Here is a 24,539-nt window from a genome sequence, read left to right on the forward strand (position 1 = left end):
TTGTTCCTGACACTCATCCTGAGGGCAGCCATGGTGATTTTTGTTTGTGAAGCTTTTAGCTGGGCTCTGCACTTCGTATCTGGGTGTGTCAGTAGCCAGGTGGGACTGAAGTGGGTGCCTGGGCTGAGGGTAAGACAAGGCATGGACAGCCACCACCAAACATGAGAATAAATCCTGTTTATTTGTCAGCATGGAGACTGTCCCTGGGAGGAGGCTGCTGCTGTGGGTGCTGAAAGCTGTTACTGTTCTCCCCAAGAGAGCCCCAGGTCACCTGCTGGCTTCAGAGAGGGGCTGGGGGCTGAGAGTTGCCACTAAGGACAGCTCATCTCCAACCCCAGGTTTGTGTCTGCTGCTGAAAGCCAAACAGGGCTCAGGCTGCAATCAGCTCTGTGATTTCAGGACATGCATCCAAGAGGAGCTGGATTTTCTGGGAAGCACTGATCCATGCTGAGGCTGTGTGGGGCAGGGACAGAGGGGCTGCTCTTTGCTAAAGGGCAGAGTTCTGGCTACATATGGGGAAAGCAGGAACTCTTCCAACAAACACCTGCTTCTTCCTGAGTTGTCTCTGTTAAGCTGCAGTGTTGTCAGCAGGAAAAGAAGGTGAAGGGAAGCCACAGGCTGTGGCTGTGGGAGAATCACACAAGGCCCAGTATATTGAGGACTGTGCCAACCTCGTGGAGGTACTGGGCATCTGGGTAGCCATTCCTGTGGGGCAGAGAGGAAGCACTGTAAATCCTGCTGTGCCAAAACCACAGTGGGAAGCAGCCCTTTATTTTCACCCCACCCTTTCAGAGGGGCTGAGAGGGGAAGTCCTGGCCCTGGGATGTCCTGCAGGCACAGCTTGTACCCAGCACAGGCATGGGAAAGGCTCTAAGTGAACAGAGCCCACAGTTCTTGTCCATGGGGAATTACAGGTTTCCACACCACTTATGGATGTGGGATGGGCAAGGGCTTTTGCTCCAGCTGGAGAGGGTTAGGGTTAGGGTTAGGTCTGCCATGCCACAGCTGCCCTGCAAGCTGAAGCAAAGGGAAGCACCAACTCTGCCACTGTGGAAGGGTGCAAGAGCCATCCCTACCAGGATTTGTTGAGCTGGAGCCCCTGGTTCTCCTCCTCCCATTGCTAAAAAACCCACAACCATACCCAGAAGCTTGGGATGAGCTCCATACCTGGCTTTGCCTCCATCCCAGGAGGTTTTGTGGGGGATAGGGCCCCATGTGACTCTTTCCTCTCCATTGCAGGACTTGATCTGGAATGTCAGCTCACATTCAAATGCTCTCTTCAGCAGCTTTGCTATCTTCACCCCTTCTGTGTTTTCAGGCAGGAAGGCACAAAAATTCCCCCCTTTGTAAGGGTGTCCTGGGCGAGGGTCCCCAGCCTTAGAACAGGAATAAGACATTTTAAACAATGGCTGCAGTGCTTGGCCTCTAAGGGGATTTCTAAGGTTTGTCTAGCTTGAAAACTACACTCATGACCATTACCCCCATGGGCTGATTGACAGTCACTGTCAACTAAAACCAGAGGTCACACATGCTTTTGAAAAGCAGCAAGTTGCTCCAATACCTGCTGTGGAGCTTTTTTGCTTTTCATAGGTTAACACCTCTGCTGCTTTGCCTGTGGGGCAGGGAGCTGTGGCTGCTCTTTTCCCCTCCCAACCGCCCTGACAGCCCCCCCTGTGTGAGCTGCAGTGGGATGGGGAAGCTCTGTGGTGGTACCTACCCCCTGCACTCCATCAGGGATGTTGTAAGTAAGCTGCAATGTTGGGTGTGGATAGAATCCAGGCAGGCTCTGAGCCAGGGAGGAGATCTTCAGCGTCCTCAGGATATTGCAGCTTGGGATATCTGAGGAGGAGTCACAGCAAGCTGGCTGCATACTGTCTGCTGCAAAACATGTACTGCACAAGGCGCGGCCACAGCAGCCCTGGCAAGCATCACCCTGCTCCAGAGGGATGCTGCTGCTTTCCTGTCCAAGGCTGGGGTCTCTTTGCTGCTGTGATGGGAGCTCAGGCTCCTCCTGCTCATTGCTCCTGCCCCCTGGGAGCTGGGCCCTTCCCTGATCTGTGGGCTCTGCTGCAGGTGCCTGTTGGGCCACAGCTGGTGGTGGCTCAGCAGCCACAGCCCTGGGTAGCCAGGTGGGCAGAGAGTGAAGAGTTTCATCAGCTGCAGGGACTGGACAGTGCTGCTGTCCCATTGCTTCATGGTGGCCTCCTCTGCTCTTGTCTCTTGCAAACTGGAATCTGTCTGGCAAGACTTGTTTTAGCCGGGGGCTGTCAGGCTCCCCCAGGGTCAGTTTTGTCTTCCGCTGTTCCTGGAACTCCCTCAGGCCAGGAGGGCTTGGCTTATTCACTGTCCCAAGGTTCAGAAGGCTGCTTCCTCGTCTCCCAGCCCAAGAATCAACATAGCCCCTGGCCTCCTCCTGCCCCCAAGCCTGCTGGTACCTCCAAGGACTGGGGGACCCCTTTTCCTCAGCCTCTGGCACCCAGGAAGCCCTGAGCACACTTGGAGAGTCCATTTTATCGATGGTGTTCAGGTGATGTGGGGAATTCAGGCTGCCAGGAAAGGCTACATCCAGCACTGGGTCCTGGCTTCTGCTTGGCTGGAGGAGACTCAAATTCCCTGTACTCTCTGGTCCAGGAGACAGGGATGAAGACTTCGTGGCACAGAGCCTCCTGGAGGAAAACATTTGGAAGGCCTCATTCATTGCTGGCAGCATCTCCTTGGGGCAGGCAAGGTAGAGCTTGTACTTATCTTTGCTGAGTCCAACCTGGAAGGATTTTCCTCGCAAGAGGCTGCACAGTTCACTCAGGTCACTGTCATCTGGACCACTGACAGCAAGCTCTGAGTAGCTCACACTCTGACACACCAAGTCAGGGCACTTCTGCACAAGATCTTCCAACGTCCATTTAGCCTGGAGCAGCTTTCTCCTGTCTTCTGCCTGCAGCATCAGCACCGTGCAGTCCCCAGCGTGGCGCTCCAAGATGCACACCCCTCCAGCCCTGCACAGCTCATCAATAGCAGCACGGCAGACATCTTTCAGGTAAAACCACTGCAGAGTGTCCAGGCTCATCTCCTCACTCACCCCGCTGATGTCTCCAGAGTTGCTGCTTTCCTTTGACCTCGACAGGGAGAAGCTGTTGGACCGTCTCAGCACAGGGCTGGATGCAGAGGGTTTGCAGCCTGAAGCAAAAGAGGTCCATGTCACATCACAGTTGCTGTAGATGCCAGCAAGGGAGTGGTACCCAAAGGGACCTGAGCTTTTGGAGTCCTCAGGATGCTGACAAGTGCTGCTTTCTTTGCCTGCAACAGGCCCCAGCACCTTTTCTCCTGTGAGTCTGGCACCTCCTTCCACATGGCCCCCTTCTGTGGGGTCATTCTGCTGAGGCTCTGCTGCTGACCCCACAACTTTATCTGTCATAGGGGTGGAAGGCCGTGCTGACCCCACAACTTTATCTGTCATAGGGGTGGAAGGCCGTGCTGACCCCACAACTTTATCTGTCATAGGGGTGGAAGGCCGTGCTGACCCCACAACTTTATCTGTCATAGGGGTGGGAGGCTGATACTGCTGGCTCAGTGCCCTTGGGTCACTCTGACCAGGAGCATGTGTCTCTGATGAATGTTTCCCAGAAAGCTGCACATGTCCCACTGGTGGAGAGTCCTGATTCACCAAGAGGTCCTGGCCAGCCTGGGACCTGTCAGCTTTCGGGGTGCTGAAGTTGGCAGCTAGCTTGAACTCACCTTTCTGCTCCTGCTTGCTTGGGCTAAGTCTTGTGGCTGAAGGATGCACAGGAGGTTTGCCCAGGAGTGGTGCAGCCTCTGTGGTGCCAGAGGGCTGGGAGCTGCTCAGCGTGTCAACCGTGTGTGCAGCACCTCTCCTGGTGGCAGAATCATCGAGGAACTGCTTGGCCTTGCACACATCAACAAGGTTTCCAACAAGATAAAGCTGCTTCACATCCTCATGGCAGAGCAGCTGGGGATACAGCTCCTGCAGCTCACGTGTCAGAGCCCTGAGTGCCTGGCTGTCCATTCCCAGCCCTTTCTTAGCAATCTTCTCCTTGCGCAGGCTCGCCTCCAGCTGCTGGTAGAGCTGCTGCAGGGCCAGCTGGGCCTGTCTCAAGGCATCTCTGTCCCCAGACACTCCTCCAGATGGCTGGAGGTACAACACAGCAATGCCATCGCCACTGGCATCCACCACATCCACGTGATGTTGGTGCAGCACACCCTGGTACTCAGCAGCGCAGAACCTCTGCATGTACAAGTAAATGTCCGAGTCCATGACGAGGGAAAAGTCCTCCAGCTTCCCCAAAAGTTCCACAGCTTCCTCACCCACTGGGCTCTGAGGTGAAGGGACTTTAGCTGCCATTTCCTGCGCCTGGTCACAATCTGGCAGCTTTGCTGCCTCTTGTGCTGACCCAGTGGAGTCAGGCACTTGCTGCTGATCAGGCATTCCCATCTCTTTGGCCCCACAGCTGGAAGCTGGCAGGAGGATCTGGCCAGGGGCTTGGTTCTTGAGGTTCAGGTTGCCCAGCAGGTCTCTGCTGAAGGTCTGCAGCTCAGTGAATGGGCCCTGGACTATGCACTGCATGTGCTTGGAGTCAAAGCTGAAGTGTATATTGCTGTACTCTTTGTGCAAGTCCTTCAGGAGGGTTTTGCCCGTGGGCAGCCTGCTATAGTCAATTGTCATGCTCACATGTATGAAGATCTGCAAGTAGATAGCAAAGGAGTGAGAGAGCAAGGACCAAAACCAACCCCTTTCAAAGGCACAGAAGGCAAGTGGCCCCTGCATTACTGTGACACACTCTTCCACCTCTCTCCCTCAGCATCCTGCTTTCAAGAGAGATGGACCCTGACACAGACAGGATCAAAAGACCCAGACTAAGCAACCCCTTGACCTTGTGCACTTGTCACAAGCTTTCTGCAAACAAGGGATCAGAGGGGGAAATTGCACAGAGATAGGGCCACATTTCTACACACTGGGAGCTCTTCAAAAAACCCAAACCCAAGAAATCCACTATTGTTTCTGCATCTGAAATGCAGTTGCTCTCTTGCCTTTACAGAGCTTCATCTCCAGATTTTCAAGCAGTTTTGGCACCACAGGCTTGCAAAAAGGTCTGCAAGGCCAGGCTAATTCCCTTGCCCCTGTTTTTGGGGCTCAGACATGAAAACATGAGACATGGCTACTGCCACGGTCTCTTGAGACTGCAGGAAGAGGCAAGAACACTCCAGTGCTCCCTAGACACCAGCATATCTGTATGCTAAGCTTTCCTGAGAAGGAAAGAGGAACAATACACTGTGAATCCAGCTGATGACACGGCAGAAGCATTAACAGGATCCCCTGTGTGGCACCAGATGGACTGGGGAAAAGTGCCTGTTCTCTTCCTGCCTGACTACCCTCCATTTGACAGGCACAAATGCCAGATGACTGAGAGCACAGCCTGCCTGCCTGTCCCTCTGCTATTAGCACAGGGAAAAAAAATATCTTCATTTGAATATGAATGAGGATGGATTTAAGTGTAATTAAGACAAAAGGAGAGAGTGAGGTCTCCCTTCTCAAGCTGTCTGCCAGGCACAGAGTCTGTGTGGGAGCAGCTGGGGCTACTACAAACCCTCAGTACCTCATTGGGGCTCAGCTCTGAAGCGTGGGGCGTCACCTCCAGCGGATACTGTGTCTTCCCAATTGCCAGCACGTGGTTCTTCACCTGCAGGATCCTCTGGGCCACTGGAGGGAAAAACCACCCAGACTCTGTCAGCCCAGCCAAGGGACAGCAGCGGGGTGGGGGACAGGGGATGGTGGGGCTGGGGACAGCGGGACTGGGCAGTAAGACAGAGAATGATGGGACAGGGGAAGGTGGGCAAGGCAATGTCAGGATTGGTGGGACAGGGACAAGTGAGGCTGAGGATGGTGGGACAGGCCACAGAGGGGCTGGGGATTCTGGGACAGGGAACAGAGGGGCTGGGGATAATGGGACAGGGAAGAGGGGAGCTGGGGATGGTGGGACAGGGCACAGAGAGGCTGGGAATGATGGGACAGGGCAGAGAGGGGCTGGGGATGGTGGGGCAGGGCAGAGGGGAGCTGGGGATGGTGGGGCAGGCCAGGCCCCCGAGGGTCCCGCGGGCGTTACCTTCCGGCGCCTCGAAGGTGATGAGGGCGCAGGGCAGGGAGCCGGGCAGCACCCGGACGTTGGCAATGTCGCCGCCGCCGTTGCGGGAGCGCAGGAAGTGAATGGTCAGCTTGTCGGCCGCCCTGTCGGGAGGCAGCTCGGCGGGGAAGCCCTGCACCCGCACCGTGCGGCCCGCCATGCCCGCGGCGGCGGTTGCCAGGGCCTCGCCTCACCGGGGCCTCGCCGCCCGCTCCCACCGCTCCGGCCACCGCCGCGACCCCGCCGCCGCGAGGAAACGAAAGCGAAAGCGGGGCCGCTCCGCCCTGGGCCCGCGGGAGGGCGCGGCCCGACCCCTCAGAGCACGGCCGGGAGTGGGTTCAGCCTCGCCCCGGCCCCTCAGAGCGCGGCCGGGAAGCGGCTCAGCCTCGCCCCGGCCCCTCAGAGCACGGCCGGGAAGCGGCTCAGCCTCTCCTCGGCCCCTCAGAGCACGGCCGGGAGTGGGTTCAGCCTCGCCCCGACCCCTCAGAGCACGGCCGGGAAGCGGCTCAGCCTCTCCTCGGCCCCTCAGAGCGCGGCCGGGAAGCGGCTCAGCCTCGCCCCGGCCCCTCAGAGCACGGCCAGAAAGGGCTCAGCCTCCCCCCGGCCCCACAGAGCACGGCCGGGAGTGGGTTCAGCCTCGCCCCGGCCCCTCAGAGCACGGCCGGGAGTGGGTTCAGCCTCGCCCCGGCCCCTCAGAGCACGGCCGGGAGTGGGTTCAGCCTCGCCCCGGCCCTGCAGGCAACGCCCGGCCCCAACATAACAGACACGGTGGTTGCTTCCAACAGACACTTTTAATTTCTCCCGTGCGCGCGGGTCAACGGACGCACGGAGCTCCTCAGCTTCAGGCTGAGCCAGGACCGGCCCGTATCTGGCCAGGACTAGCCCGTAGTGTCCTCCACGAACACGGCCACCCCTGTCCGCCCCGCGGGGACGTAGGCGAGCGCATCCACCTCGCCGCCGCCGCGGCTGGCCTTCTGGAAGTGGATCTCCAGGGCGTCTCTCATGGACTCCACGCTCAGCACATCGGGGATGCCCAGGAGCAGGACGGTCCTGGGGCAGCGGGAGGGCTGGAGCTGGGCAGAGCAGGGGGTGAGTGCAGAGCAGCGCAGGGAGAGGGGCTTCAGGAGCCCCCCCAGCTGTGCTGCCTCCACACAGGCTGGGAGGTGCTGCTTGCAGCCCTTACCTGCAGGTTAGAGATGTCTCCACTCATGCATGGTGATACTTTGATTTTGTATTTCCCTTTCCCAATGGGCACCTGGATATGTCCTCTTTCAATTAGCGGCTCTGCCACTGCATAGGGAGAGAAAAGCCATGAGCTGCCCAGGTCAGCTCCAGGGGAAGTTCTGTCCCTGGCATACGCACCAAGGCTGACACTGCCCAGCTCATTGCTCAGCTCACCCACACCAGCACAGTTTTGGGGGAGGCAGGACAGCCTGGGGCTCACTGTATCTTCCCTGTTCTTCAAAGACAGCTTCCTCTGCTCTCAAGATTTCCCCCCAGAGCAGGTTGGGCTGCTCCACCCTTGCCAGCCACCCAGGCTCAGCACACCCCACGCACCTCCATCCTGTGTGAAGGTCAGCACCACCTCCTGAGAGTCCTCCAGGAAATTTCTGCTCTCCACCTCGCTGCCCCCATTCTTTGTCTTGCTGAAGAAGAGCTCCAGCTTGTCCAGCAGTGCCTCCTTGGGGATGCCCAGGCTGGGCAAGTCAGACACAAGGATGCTCCTGCTGCTCTGAGTCAGCCTGATCTGTGGGTGGCACTGGCCAGTCAGTGCCAGGGCAGGAGTGGCCCCAGAGCTCAGGGGAGCAGTGCCCTGGTTGAGGCAGGCTCAGACAGGGGAAGCAGCGTGCCCAGGGCACCCCCATGGCATGGGGACCCACGGGCCCTACCTCCAGGGCAGATGGCAGCAGGATGTCCACGGGCACTGCCTGCACTTTCACTCTGCACTGGTCGAGCTCCTCCAGCTGCCCACAGCTCAGCTCCACTATGTGCTCCTTCTTCTCTATGATCCTCTGGGCCACTGTGGGCAGGGAGAGCCCCCAGCACTGGGGAGTGACTGCCCAGCGCTTTCCAGGACAGGACACGGCACAGCAAAGGTGCTGGGGAGGGAGCACAGCCCCACACAAGGCAGGGAGAGGGGGAGCACCAAACTCTGGCACAGGGAGGGGACACAGGGCAGGCCCCAAAATGATTGAGGAGACCTGGCCAGAGCAGTGCTCTTCTCACACTTACCCTCTGCCTCCTCAAAGGTGATGAGAGCTGAGCCCCCTGGCAGAGGGGAGTGGACCAGTGGGATGAGCATCAGCTTGTTCATGTCCTCCTTGTTTGCTGGGAGTCCCTTAAAGATCATTTTCTTTTCTGGCAGGGCAGACAGTATCTAGGTACAAGTAGAGACAGCACGTGGAGGAGACTGGACCCTGCACAGGACATGTCCCTGCCAATCCATGGACTAGAAATAAGCTCATGGCTCAAATAAATTGCTGGAGAACCTCAGCAGAGTCTCTCTTAGTGTCTGGCTGTGCCTGGAATCCCAAAGCCATGACCAGAGCTCTTGGCCCTGGCAGAGGAGCTGCAGTCATCACACAGTGCCCAGCTGCATTCACCTGCAGCTTCTCCAGCCAGGCTTGTGCCCTTGCCAGCAGACCCAAGTGCCCACACACACTCTGTTACCGTCGCAGGATCATTCCAGAGGACCCTCTTCTTCAATTCTTCCAGTTTATTTTTCAGAACTTGCTTCTCCGTCCTCAGTTCAGCGTTCTCCTCCCTTATTGCAGAAACCTAGAAGGAAGGAAGGAAGTAAGGTCGGAGTGGGAAGCAGGCAACACCATTTCTGTTCTGAGCACAGCACTGTTCCTGGGCACACAGCTCCAGCCCATTCTCTGGCTCTTCACTGCCTGCAGCTCTGGTTCCTCTCCTTTGAGGACAGCCCTCCCCTCGCTGCAGCACTGCCTCACTTCTCAGCACAGGCCTTGTGTTCCCCATGAAACCTCCACCAGATCCCAGGCAAGTGATCTCAGAGCAGTGACCTGCATCATGCAGCCCCTGCCACCTTTCCAAACCTAGGCCATCCACTGAACACTGACCTGGTGTGCTCTTTCTTCATCTCCATTTAAAGACAGCTGTTGCTCTAAAATTTTATGAAGTTCTCCTTCTTTCTTCAGCTCTTGTGTCCTTCGCTCTGCAGCTTCCTTGGCCGATTGTAGCTTTGCAGAGTCTTTCTCCAGAGCACTGTAAAGCTCCTGCAAGAAGCACCATCAGACAGCAAGACCCTGAACCAGCAGCCACCCAGCCCCGGCACAGGCTGTGCCCTAGAACAGGCTCTCCCCTCCATGGGATTACTCCTCTCTGCCGCCTCTGAGTCCCAGAGAAGACTCGAGCTCCTCCTGGCCAGGGCGGAGCGGGCGGACCCCGCACAGTCGGGGCGCGGCCGCCCAACCCCTCGGGGAGCATCCGGACCCACCTTGCAGAGCTCGATCTGCTGCCGGAGCTGCTCGGGGCTCTGCAGGCTCTCGTCCTGCAGCCGGACGAAGGAGTCCTAAAGACAGGAGGGGTCTCAGCCGCGCTGCGCCAACCCCCGCCCGCCTCTCCCCGTGGCTCGGCTCTTCCTCACCTCGTCCGAATCCATGCTCGGTTCCTCGGGGAGCCCTGCCCTGTTCACCGAGACCGCTCTCCCTGCTCGGCCCGTGCTACCGGGAACCCCGGGTCCGTTCTCGCCTTTCGCTTTCGTTTTCGCGAACTCGCCCCGCCCCGGCCCCTCCGAGCGCAGCCCCGGCCGCGGCCCGAGGGCGGCGGAACGCCGGGCCCGCCCAGCCCCGTCCGGTCCCTCATCATCTCCTCCTCTTCCTCCATCCCCGCCCCGCCTGACTCGCCTTCCGAGCACCCACCTGGCCTGCCAGGAACGGACCAGCTGCTCAATATAGGAATAAACTGTTCTGAAGGGACCAGCTACTAAATATGGAAATTAACTCTTCCGAAAGGACCAGCTAGTAAATATAGGAATTAACTCTTCCGAAAGGACCAACTAGTAAATATAGGAATAAACTCTTCTGAACGGACCAGCTACTAAATATAAACTTTCAAATGGACCAGCTACTAAATATATAAATAAACTGTTTTGAATGGACCAGCTAGTAAATATAGGCATAAACTCTTCCAAACAGACCAGCTACTAAATATAGAAATAAACTACTCTGAATGGACCAGCTACTAAATATTAACTGGTCCATTCCTGCCCCACTCTTGGATTTAGAACTCGACCCAGGTCCTGCTCCCCTGGGCTGCAATGGCTCCCTCCCCAGCTCTAAAGAGACACAGAGCAAGCAGCATGACCCCACCACAAAGGCCACTGCTTGTTTGTTAAATAACAAAAAAGGCATGGTTTTTAATAAACATTTATTGATGCAACCTCGTTACACCCTTAGAATCGCAGCTTCTGGAAGAACCACTTATTCTTGCCAGTTTTGTACCTGAAAGAGAACACACAGGTTAAATAAAGGGTGTGTACCAGCAGGTAACAGCACCAAACCTGCACCTGAGCTGTCCCAGACAGACAGAATGTAGCACCTAATTCACCCAGAGGTAATTCACCTCATCTCTATGGTCTGGGCTACAACTAAACCCACTTTAAATATTGAAATACCAAGGGAAGGAAGTGCCAGGTTCCAAATTTAAAGACACCTGTACTGTGGCAGTTTCCACCCCAACGGGTACAAGCACAGGACACGGCCATCCCAACTGGACACCTCGTGTGGCAGGGGGAGATGCCCTTGGAGAACAGCTCAGGGGCTGCCTAAAACACTGTGTCCCACTGAGGCCACACAGCTCCTTCCTCTGAAGGAGCTTCTGAACAGAAACCCATCAAAAAAGAGCAGGAACACAAGCACTCCCACACAAAGCATCAGCGCTGCCCTGGCCCGCCCAGCCCAGTGATAAGAGAGAGAATGAACTGGCAGCACCTTGTCAGATCATCCTGTGGCACCTGAAAGGCCCCACAGGTGCTGGCACGATGGTGCACACACACACAGGTGAGAAGAAAACGCTCAACAAACACTCCTGCAAAGAAGCCAGGGTGGAAATGCCCACTTGGAAATGCACAGACTGCAGCACAGTGACACTGACCCCTCACACCTGTAATAGCACAAACAACACTGAAGAGACGAACTCCCAACTCACCTCTCCTCAAATTTCACCTTGGCTTCACGCCTTGCTTTGCGTTTCAGAGCGGGATCCCTGAACACGTCCTTGTTGACCACTGTTTTGTCCAGGGGAATATCCACAGAATACCTGGCAGAGAGCAGAACAGTTCAAAAGGAGCATGGTACCTGGCACAGGGCTGAAAACCAAGCACATTCTAATGTCTAAACAAGGAGTTACAGCTCCTAAAGTCTCCTCAGCTCAGGAATAACCAAACCATCAAAGCAGTCTCAGTTCAGCCTATAAAGGAGCCATACCCTTTCTGAGGGATATACAGCTCTGTTCCATGTGGTGCCTGGGAGTTGCTCTGACAGCCCTTAGGCACAGTAAGAAATGGCTCTGCCAGCTCCAGACCCTCACAGCTGTCTCAAACTGCTCACCTGACACCCTCTGAGCAAAGGGAAGATCAGTGTAGCTGAAATAAGAGCCAGCTGTGTCGTCCCAAAAGCTCATTAATACTTCCACTCAGCCTCAGACCAGCTCCGTTTTTGCAGAGCCTGAGCCTCACATTCATTCAACCACGGCATTAACAGCCCTGGTAACTCTCGGTGCCCAGTAGAAAACACAAGAACCACGAAAGCAGCCGGTAGCAGCACTCACCGGGTGGGCATCAGGTGGTTGTAGTTGTAAACCTTCACGAAGGACTTGATCTTGGACCTTTTAGCGATCTTCTTCTTGCCCATGGCAGCAGTCACCTTACGCGGGTAGCGGTCGATGCCGGCCACCAAGGCATGGCTGTACGGCCGGTCCGAGGTGCCATCATCGATGTTCTGAAACAAATGGGCCGCGGCGGCGGCGATCGCACCGAGGGGCCGCGGTCCCGGAGGTGGCACCGAGGAGCCACGGCCCCGTGGGCCCCGCAGGACCCATGCCCGTGCCGCCCGCCGGTCTCCCGCTCATCCCGGCCCCGCCGGCCCAGCCCCACGCTCACCTTCACGATCACGGCCTTACGCCCCGAGTAGCGGCCGGCCAGCACCAGCACCACCTTCCCCGGCTTCATGAACTTCCCCATCTCTGCGGAGACAGCAGCCGGCAGTCAGACCGAGCCCGCCACCCTCGCCCCGGCCGCCACCCCCGCGGATGGCGGCGGATGCCGCGCCCGCCCGCTCTCACCGAGGCTCCGCTGCGATGGCGCTGGGCCGGAAGGGAAATGGACGGCAGCGCCCGGGTTTTACCCGGACACCCCGCGTCACTTCCGCCGCGCCGCCGGGAGCTGCTGCCGGCACCGAGCGGCGGTGCCGGGTCCGCCTCAGCCACCCCCGCCCCGGCGGTGCCGGTGTCCGCTTCCCCCGTCCCCCTAGGCACGGCGGTGCCGTGTCCGCTTCCCCCGTCGCCCCGCGCACAGCGGTGCCATGTCCGCCTCAGCCATCCCCACTCCGGCGGTGTCGGGTCCGCCTCAGCCACCCCCGCCCCGGCGGTACCGGTGCCCGCTTCCCCCGTCGCCCCGCGCACAGCGGTGCTGTGTCTGCCTCAGCCACCTCCGCCCCGGCGGTGCCGGTGCCCGCCTCGCCCGCCCCCTCCCATGCCCGGTAACGGAGAGAGCACACGGGACAGCAGCGAGCTCGGCTCACAGGTAGTACAGCGGTATTTATTATACCCCGAGGGACAGCAGACGGCGCTGATGCCCCACAAAAGCCTGGAACAAGGAGCTGGGTCCGTTGGACAAAGCGCCCCGGCAGCCCAAGGGACACAGACTGCAGAGCCGCTGGAGGAGCCCCCGGGCACCTCTGGCCCGGCCCTCATCTTCTCCTACCGGGGGAGGTCAGACAGCCCCCAAGGTGCCTCAAACCCTGCCAGCTCCCTCTTCCATGAGGGATCCTCTGTGTGCAAGGTGTAGAGCAGGGACTGTGAGAAACAACCACAAAGGGGCTCACTGCACAGCCCACGGGCAGTCCCTGTGGCCAGGCCTCTGTCCCCAACCCCTGAACTGTCAGTGGCCACTGGGCAGGGCAGTTTGGCCTGAGAGCAGCAGGGAATGGGCAGGGTGAGGTGCTGCTGCCCAACTTGCGGCCTCCAGCAGACAACACACTGCCAACAACACGGGACCCTAAGATTTCCCTAAAAGCAAATACCAAAGAGACAAACTTGGTCTTACAAAAGCCAGGCTTCTTGAGCCCAACAGCTGCCTACCAGTGGAAAAATGGATGAACGGCAATAAAAACACATCAAAACGCATCTTTGATGTTTTTCAGCTGCCGAACAGCCAGGTCAACCGGGAGGTTGAACTTCAGGTTGCTCAGGCGGCTGAGGAGGGTGAGGGCGCTTTCGAAGCCGGTGTTGGCCATGTAGCTCCAGGGCTGGTAGTGAGACTGAACCAGAGCTCCAGACTTGCAGATGAGGTTGAGCCACGAGACCAGGCGCTGCTCGTTGAGCGCCATGCACACCAGCGCCTTCAGCTCCGAGTCCGCGCTGCGCTTGAAGGGGCCGTGCTCCGTGAGCACCGTGTGGATGGCTGCCAGCAGGCTCTGCTTGGGGGTGGCCACCACTGCTCCCGTCACGGGCAAGGCGAAGGACTGGGACAGCTTGCGAGCCGGGGATTCCACGAAGGCTCGTCCGTTCTTGGCCTTGTAGTACTTGACAAAGAGTTCCCAGGGGTGCATGGTCTGCGGTGAGGGAGTGAAGGCGGGGATCAGGCAGGCGATGGGGGCCAGCACCAGGCTCATGCCCGGGGAGGAGGCATGGAGCCCGTGGGCCAGCAGGTCCCGCAGGGCCAGGGTCAGCTCCCTGCGCACAGCCAGGGTCAGCTCGTCTCTGCCGCCCAGGGGAACGTCCTGCAGCTCAGAGGAGCAGATAACGTGCTCTGCCTGCTGGTGTTTCAGGGCCAGCTGCCTCACCCGCTCCACTGACAACTCCAGTTTCTCTATTAAGGGGGAGAAGTCCTGGTTGTCTTGGTCCTTCTGCCAGAGGGTGCGGGGGATCTGACCCGTGGCACAGCCAAACTGGCTGACAGCAAAGATCTGCAGCACGGCCAGCACGCGGCGCATGAGCTGCAGGCCCGTTTCTTGCATCCTTCTGGCATCTTCTGGGTTCACTGACCAGGTTAGAAAAGAGAAAAACATATTCTCGTTAGGGAGTCAACAACTCTGCTTGCTCATACACACAAAGGGAGTGCAAATATCTGAAAATCCCTTCAGGTTAGCATTCTGAGTAGCAGCAGATGCCTCATGCTGTATTACTGTACTTCCAGCTGGTTCAAGGGATAAGTAGGGAGGTCTCAAACTCTAAAGAATGCTGGATCCCTCCCAGCTCACTGTACCTGCTCACAGAGCTCAGAGCCTGAAGAGCACAAACTAGAGTGTGTTTTGCACCAAGTATCTGCAGTCTCTTCCTGATCCCCACTGAGGACTGAGCCCACCCTCCATGCCACTTGCTCAGTCTCTGTGACTACTCTGGGGATCCCATGGAAGGAGGGTAAAGGAACAGGACACAGGCTTTCAGCAGAGGGAGTGCCAAAGCACAGAAACCAGCTGCCAGGAAAAAGCAGACAGCGACTGCTTCGTGCTCATCAAAGCTCCAGGGAGGAGCTGGAGCTTTGCTGACAGTGCTGAGCCCAGCAGTGCCCACCTCTGTTCCCAGGAGGCCGGGTGCTGGGTTTGTAGGAGCCTCCACAGTCACAGTGGCCATCTTCTGCCTTGCCAGAGCTTCCAACTTCATCTACAAAAAGGATTTCATATCATTATTTCACATGTGTGAATTTCAGCTGCAAATCCCAAGTATTAAGGTCAACATTCCTCAGACCCCTCTAAATCTCTTTTGTCACTCTATCAATACTTTTCCTCGCTGTCAATTTAGAGATATTTGTACTTTCCTGTGACCCAGAAGCTGTTCCTGCATCTCCTGACATCTGTGACTTTCCTCCTCATGACTACGTCAGGGAATTCCAAAGGAGTTCAGTCTGCTCGTTAAAAAACTCACTGACCCTGAATGAAGTTGATGAACATTTCGAGGTCCCTTATCTGGGTCTTCAGCTGTTCCACCAGCTGCTCCTTCACCCTGGCTGGATTCACAATCTGTGCTATGGCAGCATCCACCCTCTGCCGCAGCTCCTCTGGAGAGAGCGCTGCAAAATCTTCACTCAAGTCCATGTCCAGCTTCTTTATCAACTCATTTATAATCATCTGCAAAAGACAAGGGAGCCATGCAATTTCACCCCGTGGCACTGCTGCCTGGGAGCTTTCTCAAATAATTTTTTACATCAAATGAATTTTTACATCAACAAGAGGGGAGAAGCTGATCCAGGTCTGAAGGGTAATGATTCATGTTTAACATAGAGGCACAGAGTGCTGGGCTGGAGCAAACTTGCACTTTGGAGGGATTGCACAGAACAAGGAGGGGCAGCACTGTTTTTAAAATAACTTCAAATTCTTCAGGAAAAAATAACTCCTTTCCCAGAGGTTCCCTCAGAAACAGGACACCTTTACTGCACAGAAATAACTGCAAAAGACACATGAGAGGTTCACACGTGTAGACAAACTCCTGACACTATATAGCTGGTGAGAAATACAGACTGATGATTGCCTGCAGTATGGAAGACACTCAGACAGGCTGGGAAATACAGCAGGAGGATTTGTGAGCCTTACCCGTTGTCTTTCCATAACCACAGACTGTGGCAGGGAATCATAGCTGCCCTCTTGGTAAGCAAAGGTCTCAAGGTCATCCAGCTGTGTCTTGAGCTGCAGGATCAGCTCTCTCTGCTTCTCTTTCTGGACCTCAATTTGCTCCTGCTTCTCTCGCTCACCCTGGAAAAAAGTTACCAGTAAATAATATTGAAGGGTTATTGTCATACCCAAGGCACAGAGAACAGGATTATGATGTGAGGAGTATCTCCTGCAGCTCATGTACTTCACTCGTCAGCACTGCAAACCAGTCTGAGGGAGAATTGTGAGCACCAAGCAGAGGCACCAGCTACATCACCTCATCTATAAGGGAGGAGAAGCACCTCTCCAGACCACTTGCACCCACGTCGCGTCCCACAAGGCCAGGATCCAGGAAGAAAGAGGCCAAATAACACGTACACATCACAGATCCTGTGAGTCAGCCGCGCTGTAGCAGGGCGTGGAGCGGTGACACACCGCTCAGGGCTCTAAGGCACATCCCTGCGAGCTGGCTCCGAGTCCCCAAGCGCCTGCGAGCTCCGTGCAAACCCGAGCACCGCGGGCAGCGCAGCCACCGAGCCGCTCCCGGCAGCGGGACCGCAGCCGCCGCTAATGCGCTTCAGGCGGGGTTAAACCCGCACACCGACCCCGGGGCTCTGCCCAGCAAAGGCTCCACTCACCGGAGCGGCGCCGAGACCGTGCGGCAGCGGCGCGGGGCAGCCGCGGAAAGCGAAGTCCTCGAGGTCGCGGAGCAGGCGCTGCTGCTCGGCCGGGCCGGCCCGGGCCACCTGCCGCAGTCGGAACTGCACCTGAGCGAAGTGCGAGGCGAGCGCCAGCAGCGCCCCGTGCAGCCGGCGCCGCTCGGCCCGCAGCCGCGGCACCGACTCCGCCGAATCTCCCCCGGTACCCGCCGCCTCTTCGTCCTCCTCATCTTCGTCCTCCTCCGCCGACACGGCGCCCACCGGCGCCCAGCGCTCGCCGGGGCCCAGCGAGCCGCTCTCTCCCTCCATAGCCGCCGCTACCGGCGCGGTGACGCCGCCGCCATCTTGGCGCTGAGGGGCGGGAGCGGGCGGGGCCAGCGCGCCCCCTCGCGGCGGCGGCGGCGGCGGCCCCGGGGGCGCGTACCGGGGGGAGCCGGGGGCGGTGACGGGGCCGCGGGTTGGCTGCCCCGGGCCCGGCCCGGCCTGCCCGGTCCGGCAGCCGCGCCCCCGGCCCGAAATAGCGCGGGGTGGGGTAGGCACCGCCATGGCGAGGTGAGCACGGCCGGACGGGACAGGCAGCGCACGGAACCCGTGCAAAGCGCCCGGTGCCCGGTAGAGGCAGCGCCCGGCAGGAACCTCCGACCTGGAGCAGCGGGGAGCGGCGCCGGGCCAGGCGGAGGGGAGCGGACACAGGCGGGCCGGGCCCCGCTGAGCCACCAGCCAGGGGCGTGTGGGACGGCAGCGGGGAGAGTCACGGGGCCGGTGTCCGCTCCCACCGCCCGGTCGGCACCCGCCCGCTCCCTCTGCCCGTCCCGGGGCTCGGCATAGGCAGAGCCGGTGTTCAGGGCCCTTTCATCGCCCGCGGGCCCCGCCGAGCTCTGCTGGGCACCGGGAAATGCCCGCTGGTGATGGTGATACCTGCTGCTCTGCTCTTCCCCAAGGCAACCGGCAAAGACGCTGTGGTACGACCGGCCCCGGTACGTGTACCTGGAGTTCTGTGTGGAGGACAGCACGGACGTGAAGGTGGTCATCGAGGACCACCGGCTGGTGTTCAGGTGAGCTGCCGCTGCCCTGCCCGCCGACACAGCTCTGCTCTGCTCTGGGGGTGGTTCAGGGGAGCAGGAGGAGTCCGTGAGAGGAGAGCACGCGTGGCCTCAGCTCTCTCCTAAGCCCGGTTGTTAAAATGTTTTGGCAGTTGCAAAAATACAGACGGTGTGGAGTTCTACAACGAGATCGACCTGTACGCCAGAGTCAACTCCAAGGTGAGGTTTCCCACCAACAAACTGTTCTCTGACAGCCCCTCTGTCAGGCTCAGAGTCAGAGCCAATCTGTGCAGTCTTGAGCAACGCTGCTTAACACTGAATACTGCCCATCCTGAGAGCCCCAGCCCTGGGGCTGAGCAGAGAGGAGCCTGGCAGACCCTGAGGCACCCCAATCTCTTGGCAGGACTCACGGGAGAAGCGCTCTGACCGCTCCATCACGTGCTTTATGAGGAAGTGGAAGGAGAAAGTGGCCTGGCCGCGCATCACCAAGGAGAACATCAAGGTGTGTGTGGTGCCTGGTGCCTCAGTGCATGTATATCCCCACTCAGCACCTCGTGGCTCCTAGGAACCAACCTGCCCCCAGGACACACACAGAGGCTTCCACAGGGGATCCCAAGACAGAGCTCTAAAAAAGCCCTACCTGATAATCACCACTAGCCCACAGACATCTGCTGTCCAGGAAGGATGTGGCATCCCTTTTCCTTGACACACTCAGGACCAGGACCAATGCCTGCAAGCAAAGGGACACTCCTGCTTCCTGCCCTTGCCCTTCACCTGTGCAGGAGCTGCCCCTGGGCTGCAGGTCCCTGCAGTGCTGCTCCCTCGCTCAGGGGATGATCTCTGTGCCCACAGCCAGCCTGGCTCTCTGTGGACTTTGACAACTGGCGAGATTGGGAAGGGGACGAGGAGGTGGAGAGGGCCATGGTGGAACAGTACGCAGAGGTGAGCTGGGCCACGGGCCTCAGGATCCTGGGGCACATCGTATGGGTGTGTGGGATGGGGGAACGCCGGGAATTTGGGGATCCAGATGTTTGTTTCCCATCCAGATGCTGGAGAAGGTGACAGAAAAAGGCCCCCCGCCAGCCATGGATGACCTGGATGTAAGTACCACCTGCCAGCTGCTTCCTGATGCCCTGCCGAGCACAACCCAGCCTCAGCCTTCCGCCGGCTCCGGGGCACCGGCAGCACCTCCCACTGCACCCCTCGGGCAGCCTGTCCTGTGGAAACGCTCCCCGGCACAACCGGCTGGTGCCACCCGCTGCCACCGGGGCCGGCCCGGTGTCGGCCCCGTCCCTGGCACCTCGCTCCTCCCTCCCGCAGGATGACTGACGCCCAGGCCCCTGGGGACGCCGCGGGAGGCCAGCCGGTGCACCGGTAGCACGCACCGGGGAGCAGCGCGGGCAGGGTTCTCCGAGGAAGCGGAGCCGCCTCAGCTCGAGCGCCGCCGCGGGCATCGCTCCCGACCCGCGGTCCGGTCTCCCGTAGCTGGCTAACCTGGCGGGGCGCGGGGCAATAAACGTGAACTGCCGCAGCCGTGTGCCGTGTGCCGCGCCGGGCACCGGGAGCCGCTCACCCGCGCCGGCCCCGGCAGCGCGCGCCGCCGGCGGGAGCGCGCCCGCGCGTCCCCGTGCAAGCCCCGCCCGCTCGCCGCACGGCGGCCGCCACCGCCGCTCCCTGTCCGTGTCCCTGTCCCTGTCCCTCCGCCGGTCCCGGCTCGCTTGTGCCGAACGGTCGCGATGGTGTTCCGGTGCCAGCGGGACAGCTGGGCCCGGCAGGTAGCGTCGGGCCGGGGCCGGGGCGCGGGGCAGGCCCGGGCGGGCCCTCACGGCGCCACCGTCTCTGTCTCAGTTCACCACCAGGGTGGTGTCGTGCCGGGCGGCCGAGCTGCGGCCCGAGGGCGGCGGGGAGCCGGTGCACGGGTTCCAGGTGGTGCTGGAGGACACCATCCTCTTCCCCGAGGGCGGCGGGCAGGTACGGGCCGAGCCGGGCCGGGCGGGGCGGGGGCCGGGCCGGGCCGGGACCGGCGGCGCTGATGTCCCGTGTCCGCAGCCGGACGATCGCGGCCTCATCGGGGACGTGCCGGTCCTGCGCGTGACACGGCGGGGCCCCGAGGCCGTGCATTTCGTGCCGGCCGCGCTGGAACCGGGCGCTGAAGTGCTGCTGTCGCTGGACTGGGAGCGCCGCTTCGACCACATGCAGCAGCATTCAGGTCCGTGCCGGTACCGGGGAGCGCACGGGAGCACCCCGCGGGCCGTGCCGGTGGGGCGGGGGGGCGGTCAGCGCACACCGTGTCCCCATCCTGGTCAGGGTAGGGAGAAATCCGCCGGCTCTGTGTGCACAGTTTGTTCCCGGGATTACTGAGGGCAGCAGGTGTCCCTCTGCGAGCTCTCCTTGGCTTGTAAACGCACCAAAAGCAGGTTTGGAAGAGAAAGTTCAGCCTGCTTTGCACAGCGTGTGCTGCAGCACCGGGAGATGAGGCTCACGAGGCCAGAGCTTCTCCTTGCTGCTGCTGAGCTCTGGCAGGAGCCCCTCAGCACCCAGCACTCGCCTGTTGTGGAGGATGTCAACAGGAAAGACACGGCCTGACTGAAAATGCCAGTGGCACTCAGAGCTAGTGCTTGCACATCTCTTCCAGGACAGCATCTCATCAGTGCCGTTGCAGAACAGATGTTTGGATTCAAGACAACTTCATGGTGAGCAGGATAAAGGTTCCTTTTGACCCATTTGGCACGTGCCACCATGCTACCCTGCACAGAGCCTGAGCACTGAAACACCAAAAGCAATTTGGATGGTTTATTTGAGCTCAGACATTGCAGGAGAAGTGACTGACCTGGAGAGAAGCTGTACAAAGTATTTGCTCTGTCTTGTCCTCCTTAAGTGTTTGGTTTCCACCTGGTGCTTTGAACATAACAGGGAGAGGAGGGAAGTCTGTTTTGTTTCAGTCCACGTTGCCAGCAGTGGGATACTGGTGCTGCACAAAGGCACCTCCCAGCTGGTCTCAGCAGATGTTGTTCTTCCTTGGTGCAGGGAGCTGGGCCGTCAGCGCAGTGTCATTGAGCTGGACACCCCCGTGGTGACAGCAGAGCAGGTCCAGGCCCTGGAGGAGAGCGTGAACGAGAAAATCCGGGACAGGGTCCCTGTGACAGTGAGGGAACTGGCTGCCGATGACCCTGAAGTTGAAACAGTGAGTGGTGGGGGAGAACTGATGCTATTGATGGAATAACTGAGCACAGATGTCACCTGCTTTGTCACCCTTCTCCTCTGCCAGGTCAGGAGCCGGGGGCTGCCCGATGACCACGCGGGGCCCGTGCGGGTGGTGGACATCGAAGGCATCGACTCCAACCTGTGCTGTGGGACCCATGTGTCCAACCTGAGTGACCTCCAGGTGGGCTGCAGCAGCTGGGCTGCCTCTGGGGGCCACGCTCCACATGAAGTACAGCCAGAGTCCCTGGGATCCACAGGCTGCTCCAGACTGTGCTGATGGGGAAGGGGTGGCAGAGCCCCAGGCTGAGGGAGCCCCAGGAGGGTCACACACGGGCTGGGTGCCACAGGTGCTTTTGTTTCCTTGTTGCAGAACTCAGCCCTGTGTACAGCAGTGATGTTTCTGCACTGCCAGGGGTGTTGGCCATGTTCCCTCTGCTTAAAGCTCTGATATTTTTGAGCGTTCAGCATGGATGAGACGTCTGTGCAGGGAAATGGTGATAAAATTCTAGACCTGCCTTTAAGTATTTGTACTTTCTCAGTCATTGGTTAGAGTTTCCCAGCAGATACATCCAGATTCCTTGTAGAGTACATCCCATGGCTAGAAGATTGCATAAATTCCATTGTACCACCATGCCTTTTTTTTTATGTTGACCTTATGGCTGATTTTAATAAATTTATTTTTGCTAGCAGAGTCAAAATTCATCACAGGGCATAATCTGACAGGAACTGACCACCTATGTGAATTACCAAAATGCTGTTCTGACCAGGTTGATTTTCTTTTGAAGGTTATTAAACTCCTTGGTGTGGAAAAGGGGAAAAAGAACAAAACCAACTTGGTTTTCTTGGTGGGAAACAGAGTGCTGAAGTCAGTCGAACAGAGTCACAGTACTGAGAAGGCTCTAACCTCCCTGCTCAAGTAATCCCCTTTCCACTTTTGTTATTTCATCTTCACTCCTCCTCCTGAGAGATACCACATAAGCCTCAGGGTACATGTTGTGGGGCTGAGTGTGATGTTGTCTGTTTTGCTCCTTTAGGAAATCCTTCCTCTATCCTTCAGAGTAGTGATCCAAAGTCTCCCATTTCTTTCAGAAATGGACCAGGTGAGCACGTAGAGGCTGTGAAGAGACTGCAGAGCTCTGTGAAACTGCTCCAGAAGGTACAAGAATGGCTGGGAAAAGTGGGTTGTCTCTATTTCCTGTAGACCATTAGTTGTGGTAACTGGGAGTCAAATCATTGGCTTCAATTTTTGTGGATTTTCTGAAAAGTGCTCAAACCTCTGGGAACACCACTGTGTTCACACTGGCTTCTCCAGCTGCAGTACAGTTAATTTTCTTCTCTTTCAGAATAACCTGAACCTGCTTAGAGACATTGCTGTTTTGATAGCCCGGGACTTCAAGAGCAAACCTGCTCCAAAGCAGCTCTTTGTATTGCACAGGTATGGGGGAGCTCAGGGAAGAGGGGCCAACAGTATCCCACAGCTTTTATGGCACTTTAAACAAAGGAAATAGAATATTAAAGTGCCTTGGCCTGCTGCAAAGTTGTGGAATTAAAGGAATCTGTAATTCAGTCACTAAATTCTTCTGGTGCTGTAGCTGAGAAATTGCTGTGTCCATCTAATTCCCTCTGCACTTGATATTTTCAAGTAAAACCAGGGAGCTCTATTTCTTAGAGATAACACTTGCATAATTCCTAAAGTGTCCACAGGAGTGCCCAGCGAAGATTTACATCTATAGACAAATAAGAGCAAATCCCTCATCAGGCACTTGGTTTCTGATTAAGATTTTGTACTCTAGAGGGGGGTTTTGCTTCTTTCTGAAGTATTTTTTTTTTATCCATCCATACAGGAAAGAGGGTGATTCTGAATTTATGAACATCATCGCTAATGAGATTGGGACAGAGGTGAGTCACTGATGAAGACTAAACTGACACCACTGGTTTTCCACCCCAGTTTTACAGAGACAGGGGCTGGCCAGGCTGCTGTTCCTGCCACAGTCATGATCTGCAGATCTGGTTCCTTTGACAGGTACCTGAGGTTACCTGTGCCCAGCAGCCTCAGTCTGCAGGGCAGTCCTCAACAGTGAGAATTCAGAGCACTGGAGAAGAGCCCCCAAGAGCTGTACAGAGGCTCACTGGCTGAAATAGGTTAGGATAGGATTAGGTAGGAGTAGAATAGAAAGAGCAGCAAGTTTCAGTCACAATCACCTAGTTCAGCTGCATCCTTTTAACTTGGGATACCCCAAGCAGTGTCGGTCTCAGTAATGCACACAGACTTCTGAATTGTCAGTTTGGTGTTTGTGTCCTGTGGCCAGTGTGGAAAGCACTGATTTATCTGGAGTAAGGCCCATCTCTGTCCACAGGAAACCCTGCTATTCCTGACTGTGGGAGATGAAAAAGAAGCAGGACTCTTCCTTTTAGCTGGACCTGTTGAAGCAGTTGAAAATTTAGGTCCCAGGTAACGTTTTGTGATTTGTTTAATTCTGAGTATGTTGTAGACATGATGAGCAGCTGCACAGTGTGATCCAGGCAGGGATCTGTGTGTGCTGTCTGCAGCAGCCTGGGCTCCAGCCTGTGCTGTTGCTGCTGCAGGGTGGCAGAACTGCTGGGAGGGAAAGGAGCTGGGAAGCGCGGCCGCTTCCAGGGCAAGGCAGCCAAGATGAGCCGGCGAGGAGAAGTGCAAGCTCTGCTCCAGGAATTCATTAGCAATCAAAACCCTGGAGCATAAGAGACAATTCTCAAAGCAGGTTTGTCTTATATTTGTTTGCATAGGCTCCACAAGCTTCTCTACCAGAGAATAAAGACCTGAAACCAACAGCTGGTGTGCACATGCTCTGCGTGGGCTGCTCATGGAAATGGGGAGGGGATCTGCCATCAAGGCTTTGCTGCAAGGGCTCATTTCTCAGGACAAATTGTGCAGGGATTAAAGTAGTCCTTAGTTAACCACTTTGTAGGGTTCCCAAACTCAGAGGGGGCCTCCTGCTGGCTCTACTTTGGGCCATTTTGCTTTGTGCCACTTGCTGAGGAGTTGCTTGGCATGAAAGCTCAAGCAAGAGGCAGCTGGCCCCCCGAGACACCTTGGGCTGGGCAAGGGCAGAGAGCAGCCTGAAGGGAGAGCAGGTACCCCAGAGACAGGAGATCATTCCTCACCACGTACCAAGTCCTTTCCCTTGGTGGGGTGCAGTTGTTAGTGGTCGTTTTTTGACCATCAATAGTTTCCTGAGCTGCTGTAGCTGTAAACTCCCTTGGGATCAGGCAGAGCTGTCCCGGTGTTCCCTCAGTTCACCTTTCCTGCCCAGGCAGGCCCCAGAGCTGCTGCAGTCTCCTCTGGAGGAACTAAAGGGCGCTGTGGAGCCACAACGGGGCTCAACAGGTAATTTGAGAATTTACCCTTCCCCTTCTGGCTAGAAATGGCGTGACAGGTTTACCCCAGGTGTTGGTAATAAACAGAGAAACAGAATAAAAGAAACCTCCGTCCTAAGGAAGTTTATCTGTCATGAACAAGGGGAGGGGAGTAGCCCCAGCAGATTGCATTCCCACCCATGGCTGCTGTGACTGGTGCATGGCCACAGCCTTGGCTGAGCTGTTGGGATGGCACCAGAACAGAGGGAGCACCACTGAGGCCTGGAACTGGGTGTGGGGTCAGAGCTGCAGGGGCTGGTGCTTTGGGAGTGA

At 57.6% G+C, this 24,539-nt stretch overlaps 5 protein-coding genes across 8 annotated transcripts; 1 reads left to right on the forward strand and 4 right to left on the reverse strand.

Moving 5' to 3' along the window:
* Positions 1-162: 162 nt before the first annotated feature.
* On the reverse strand, positions 163-6,812 carry LOC139601791 (uncharacterized). 2 transcript variants are annotated; one of them, XM_071451077.1, is made up of 6 exons: positions 6,117-6,564; positions 5,610-5,713; positions 3,733-4,696; positions 1,718-3,174; positions 1,168-1,376; positions 163-705 (listed from the first exon to the last, which is right to left on the reverse strand). In XM_071451077.1, the coding sequence occupies exons 1-6, from the start codon at positions 6,292-6,294 to the stop codon at positions 636-638; spliced, it is 2,982 nt and encodes a 993-aa protein (XP_071307178.1). In that variant the 5' UTR covers positions 6,295-6,564; the 3' UTR covers positions 163-635. The 2 variants fall into 2 exon arrangements, with proteins under 2 accessions (XP_071307178.1, XP_071307177.1); XM_071451076.1 differs by having other exon boundaries at positions 1,718-4,696; positions 6,117-6,812.
* Positions 6,813-6,906: 94 nt separating this feature from the next.
* On the reverse strand, positions 6,907-9,914 carry IFI35 (interferon induced protein 35). The gene is made up of 9 exons (XM_071451137.1): positions 9,745-9,914; positions 9,595-9,669; positions 9,218-9,373; positions 8,805-8,912; positions 8,367-8,511; positions 8,024-8,154; positions 7,692-7,881; positions 7,318-7,424; positions 6,907-7,207 (listed from the first exon to the last, which is right to left on the reverse strand). Exons 1-9 carry the CDS (start codon positions 9,757-9,759, stop codon positions 7,013-7,015), a joined length of 1,122 nt encoding a protein of 373 aa, XP_071307238.1. The 5' UTR covers positions 9,760-9,914; the 3' UTR covers positions 6,907-7,012.
* Positions 9,915-10,509: 595 nt separating this feature from the next.
* Positions 10,510-12,584, reverse strand: RPL27 (ribosomal protein L27). The gene is made up of 5 exons (XM_071451154.1): positions 12,441-12,584; positions 12,259-12,341; positions 11,928-12,097; positions 11,307-11,417; positions 10,510-10,600 (listed from the first exon to the last, which is right to left on the reverse strand). The coding sequence occupies exons 2-5, from the start codon at positions 12,337-12,339 to the stop codon at positions 10,552-10,554; spliced, it is 411 nt and encodes a 136-aa protein (XP_071307255.1). The 5' UTR covers positions 12,340-12,341; positions 12,441-12,584; the 3' UTR covers positions 10,510-10,551.
* A 305-nt stretch (positions 12,585-12,889) lies between these two features.
* Positions 12,890-17,169, reverse strand: RUNDC1 (RUN domain containing 1). The gene is made up of 5 exons (XM_071451096.1): positions 16,603-17,169; positions 15,908-16,066; positions 15,247-15,445; positions 14,892-14,981; positions 12,890-14,358 (listed from the first exon to the last, which is right to left on the reverse strand). The coding sequence occupies exons 1-5, from the start codon at positions 17,167-17,169 to the stop codon at positions 13,493-13,495; spliced, it is 1,881 nt and encodes a 626-aa protein (XP_071307197.1). The 3' UTR covers positions 12,890-13,492.
* LOC139601813 (putative protein PTGES3L) lies at positions 17,041-23,679 on the forward strand. 3 transcript variants are annotated; one of them, XM_071451135.1, is made up of 17 exons: positions 17,041-17,175; positions 17,565-17,678; positions 17,819-17,885; positions 18,070-18,168; positions 18,519-18,608; positions 18,713-18,766; positions 19,515-19,637; positions 19,716-19,875; positions 20,302-20,359; positions 20,694-20,850; positions 20,935-21,051; positions 21,656-21,786; positions 21,960-22,026; positions 22,214-22,305; positions 22,715-22,769; positions 23,228-23,322; positions 23,457-23,679. In XM_071451135.1, exons 1-17 carry the CDS (start codon positions 17,168-17,170, stop codon positions 23,590-23,592), a joined length of 1,623 nt encoding a protein of 540 aa, XP_071307236.1. In that variant the 5' UTR covers positions 17,041-17,167; the 3' UTR covers positions 23,593-23,679. The 3 variants fall into 3 exon arrangements, with proteins under 3 accessions (XP_071307236.1, XP_071307235.1, XP_071307234.1); XM_071451133.1 differs by lacking the exons at positions 17,041-17,175; positions 17,565-17,678; positions 17,819-17,885; ... (1 more) ...; positions 18,519-18,608; positions 18,713-18,766 and adding an exon at positions 18,993-19,441; XM_071451134.1 differs by lacking the exons at positions 19,515-19,637; positions 19,716-19,875; positions 20,302-20,359; ... (6 more) ...; positions 23,228-23,322; positions 23,457-23,679 and adding an exon at positions 18,987-19,197.
* Positions 23,680-24,539: the final 860 nt, after the last annotated feature.

The sequence above is a fragment of the Agelaius tricolor genome, unplaced genomic scaffold (assembly GCF_023055355.1).
Source record: "Agelaius tricolor isolate 1412-34295 unplaced genomic scaffold, bAgeTri1.0.p SCAF_31, whole genome shotgun sequence".
Lineage (NCBI taxonomy): Eukaryota > Metazoa > Chordata > Aves > Passeriformes > Icteridae > Agelaius > Agelaius tricolor.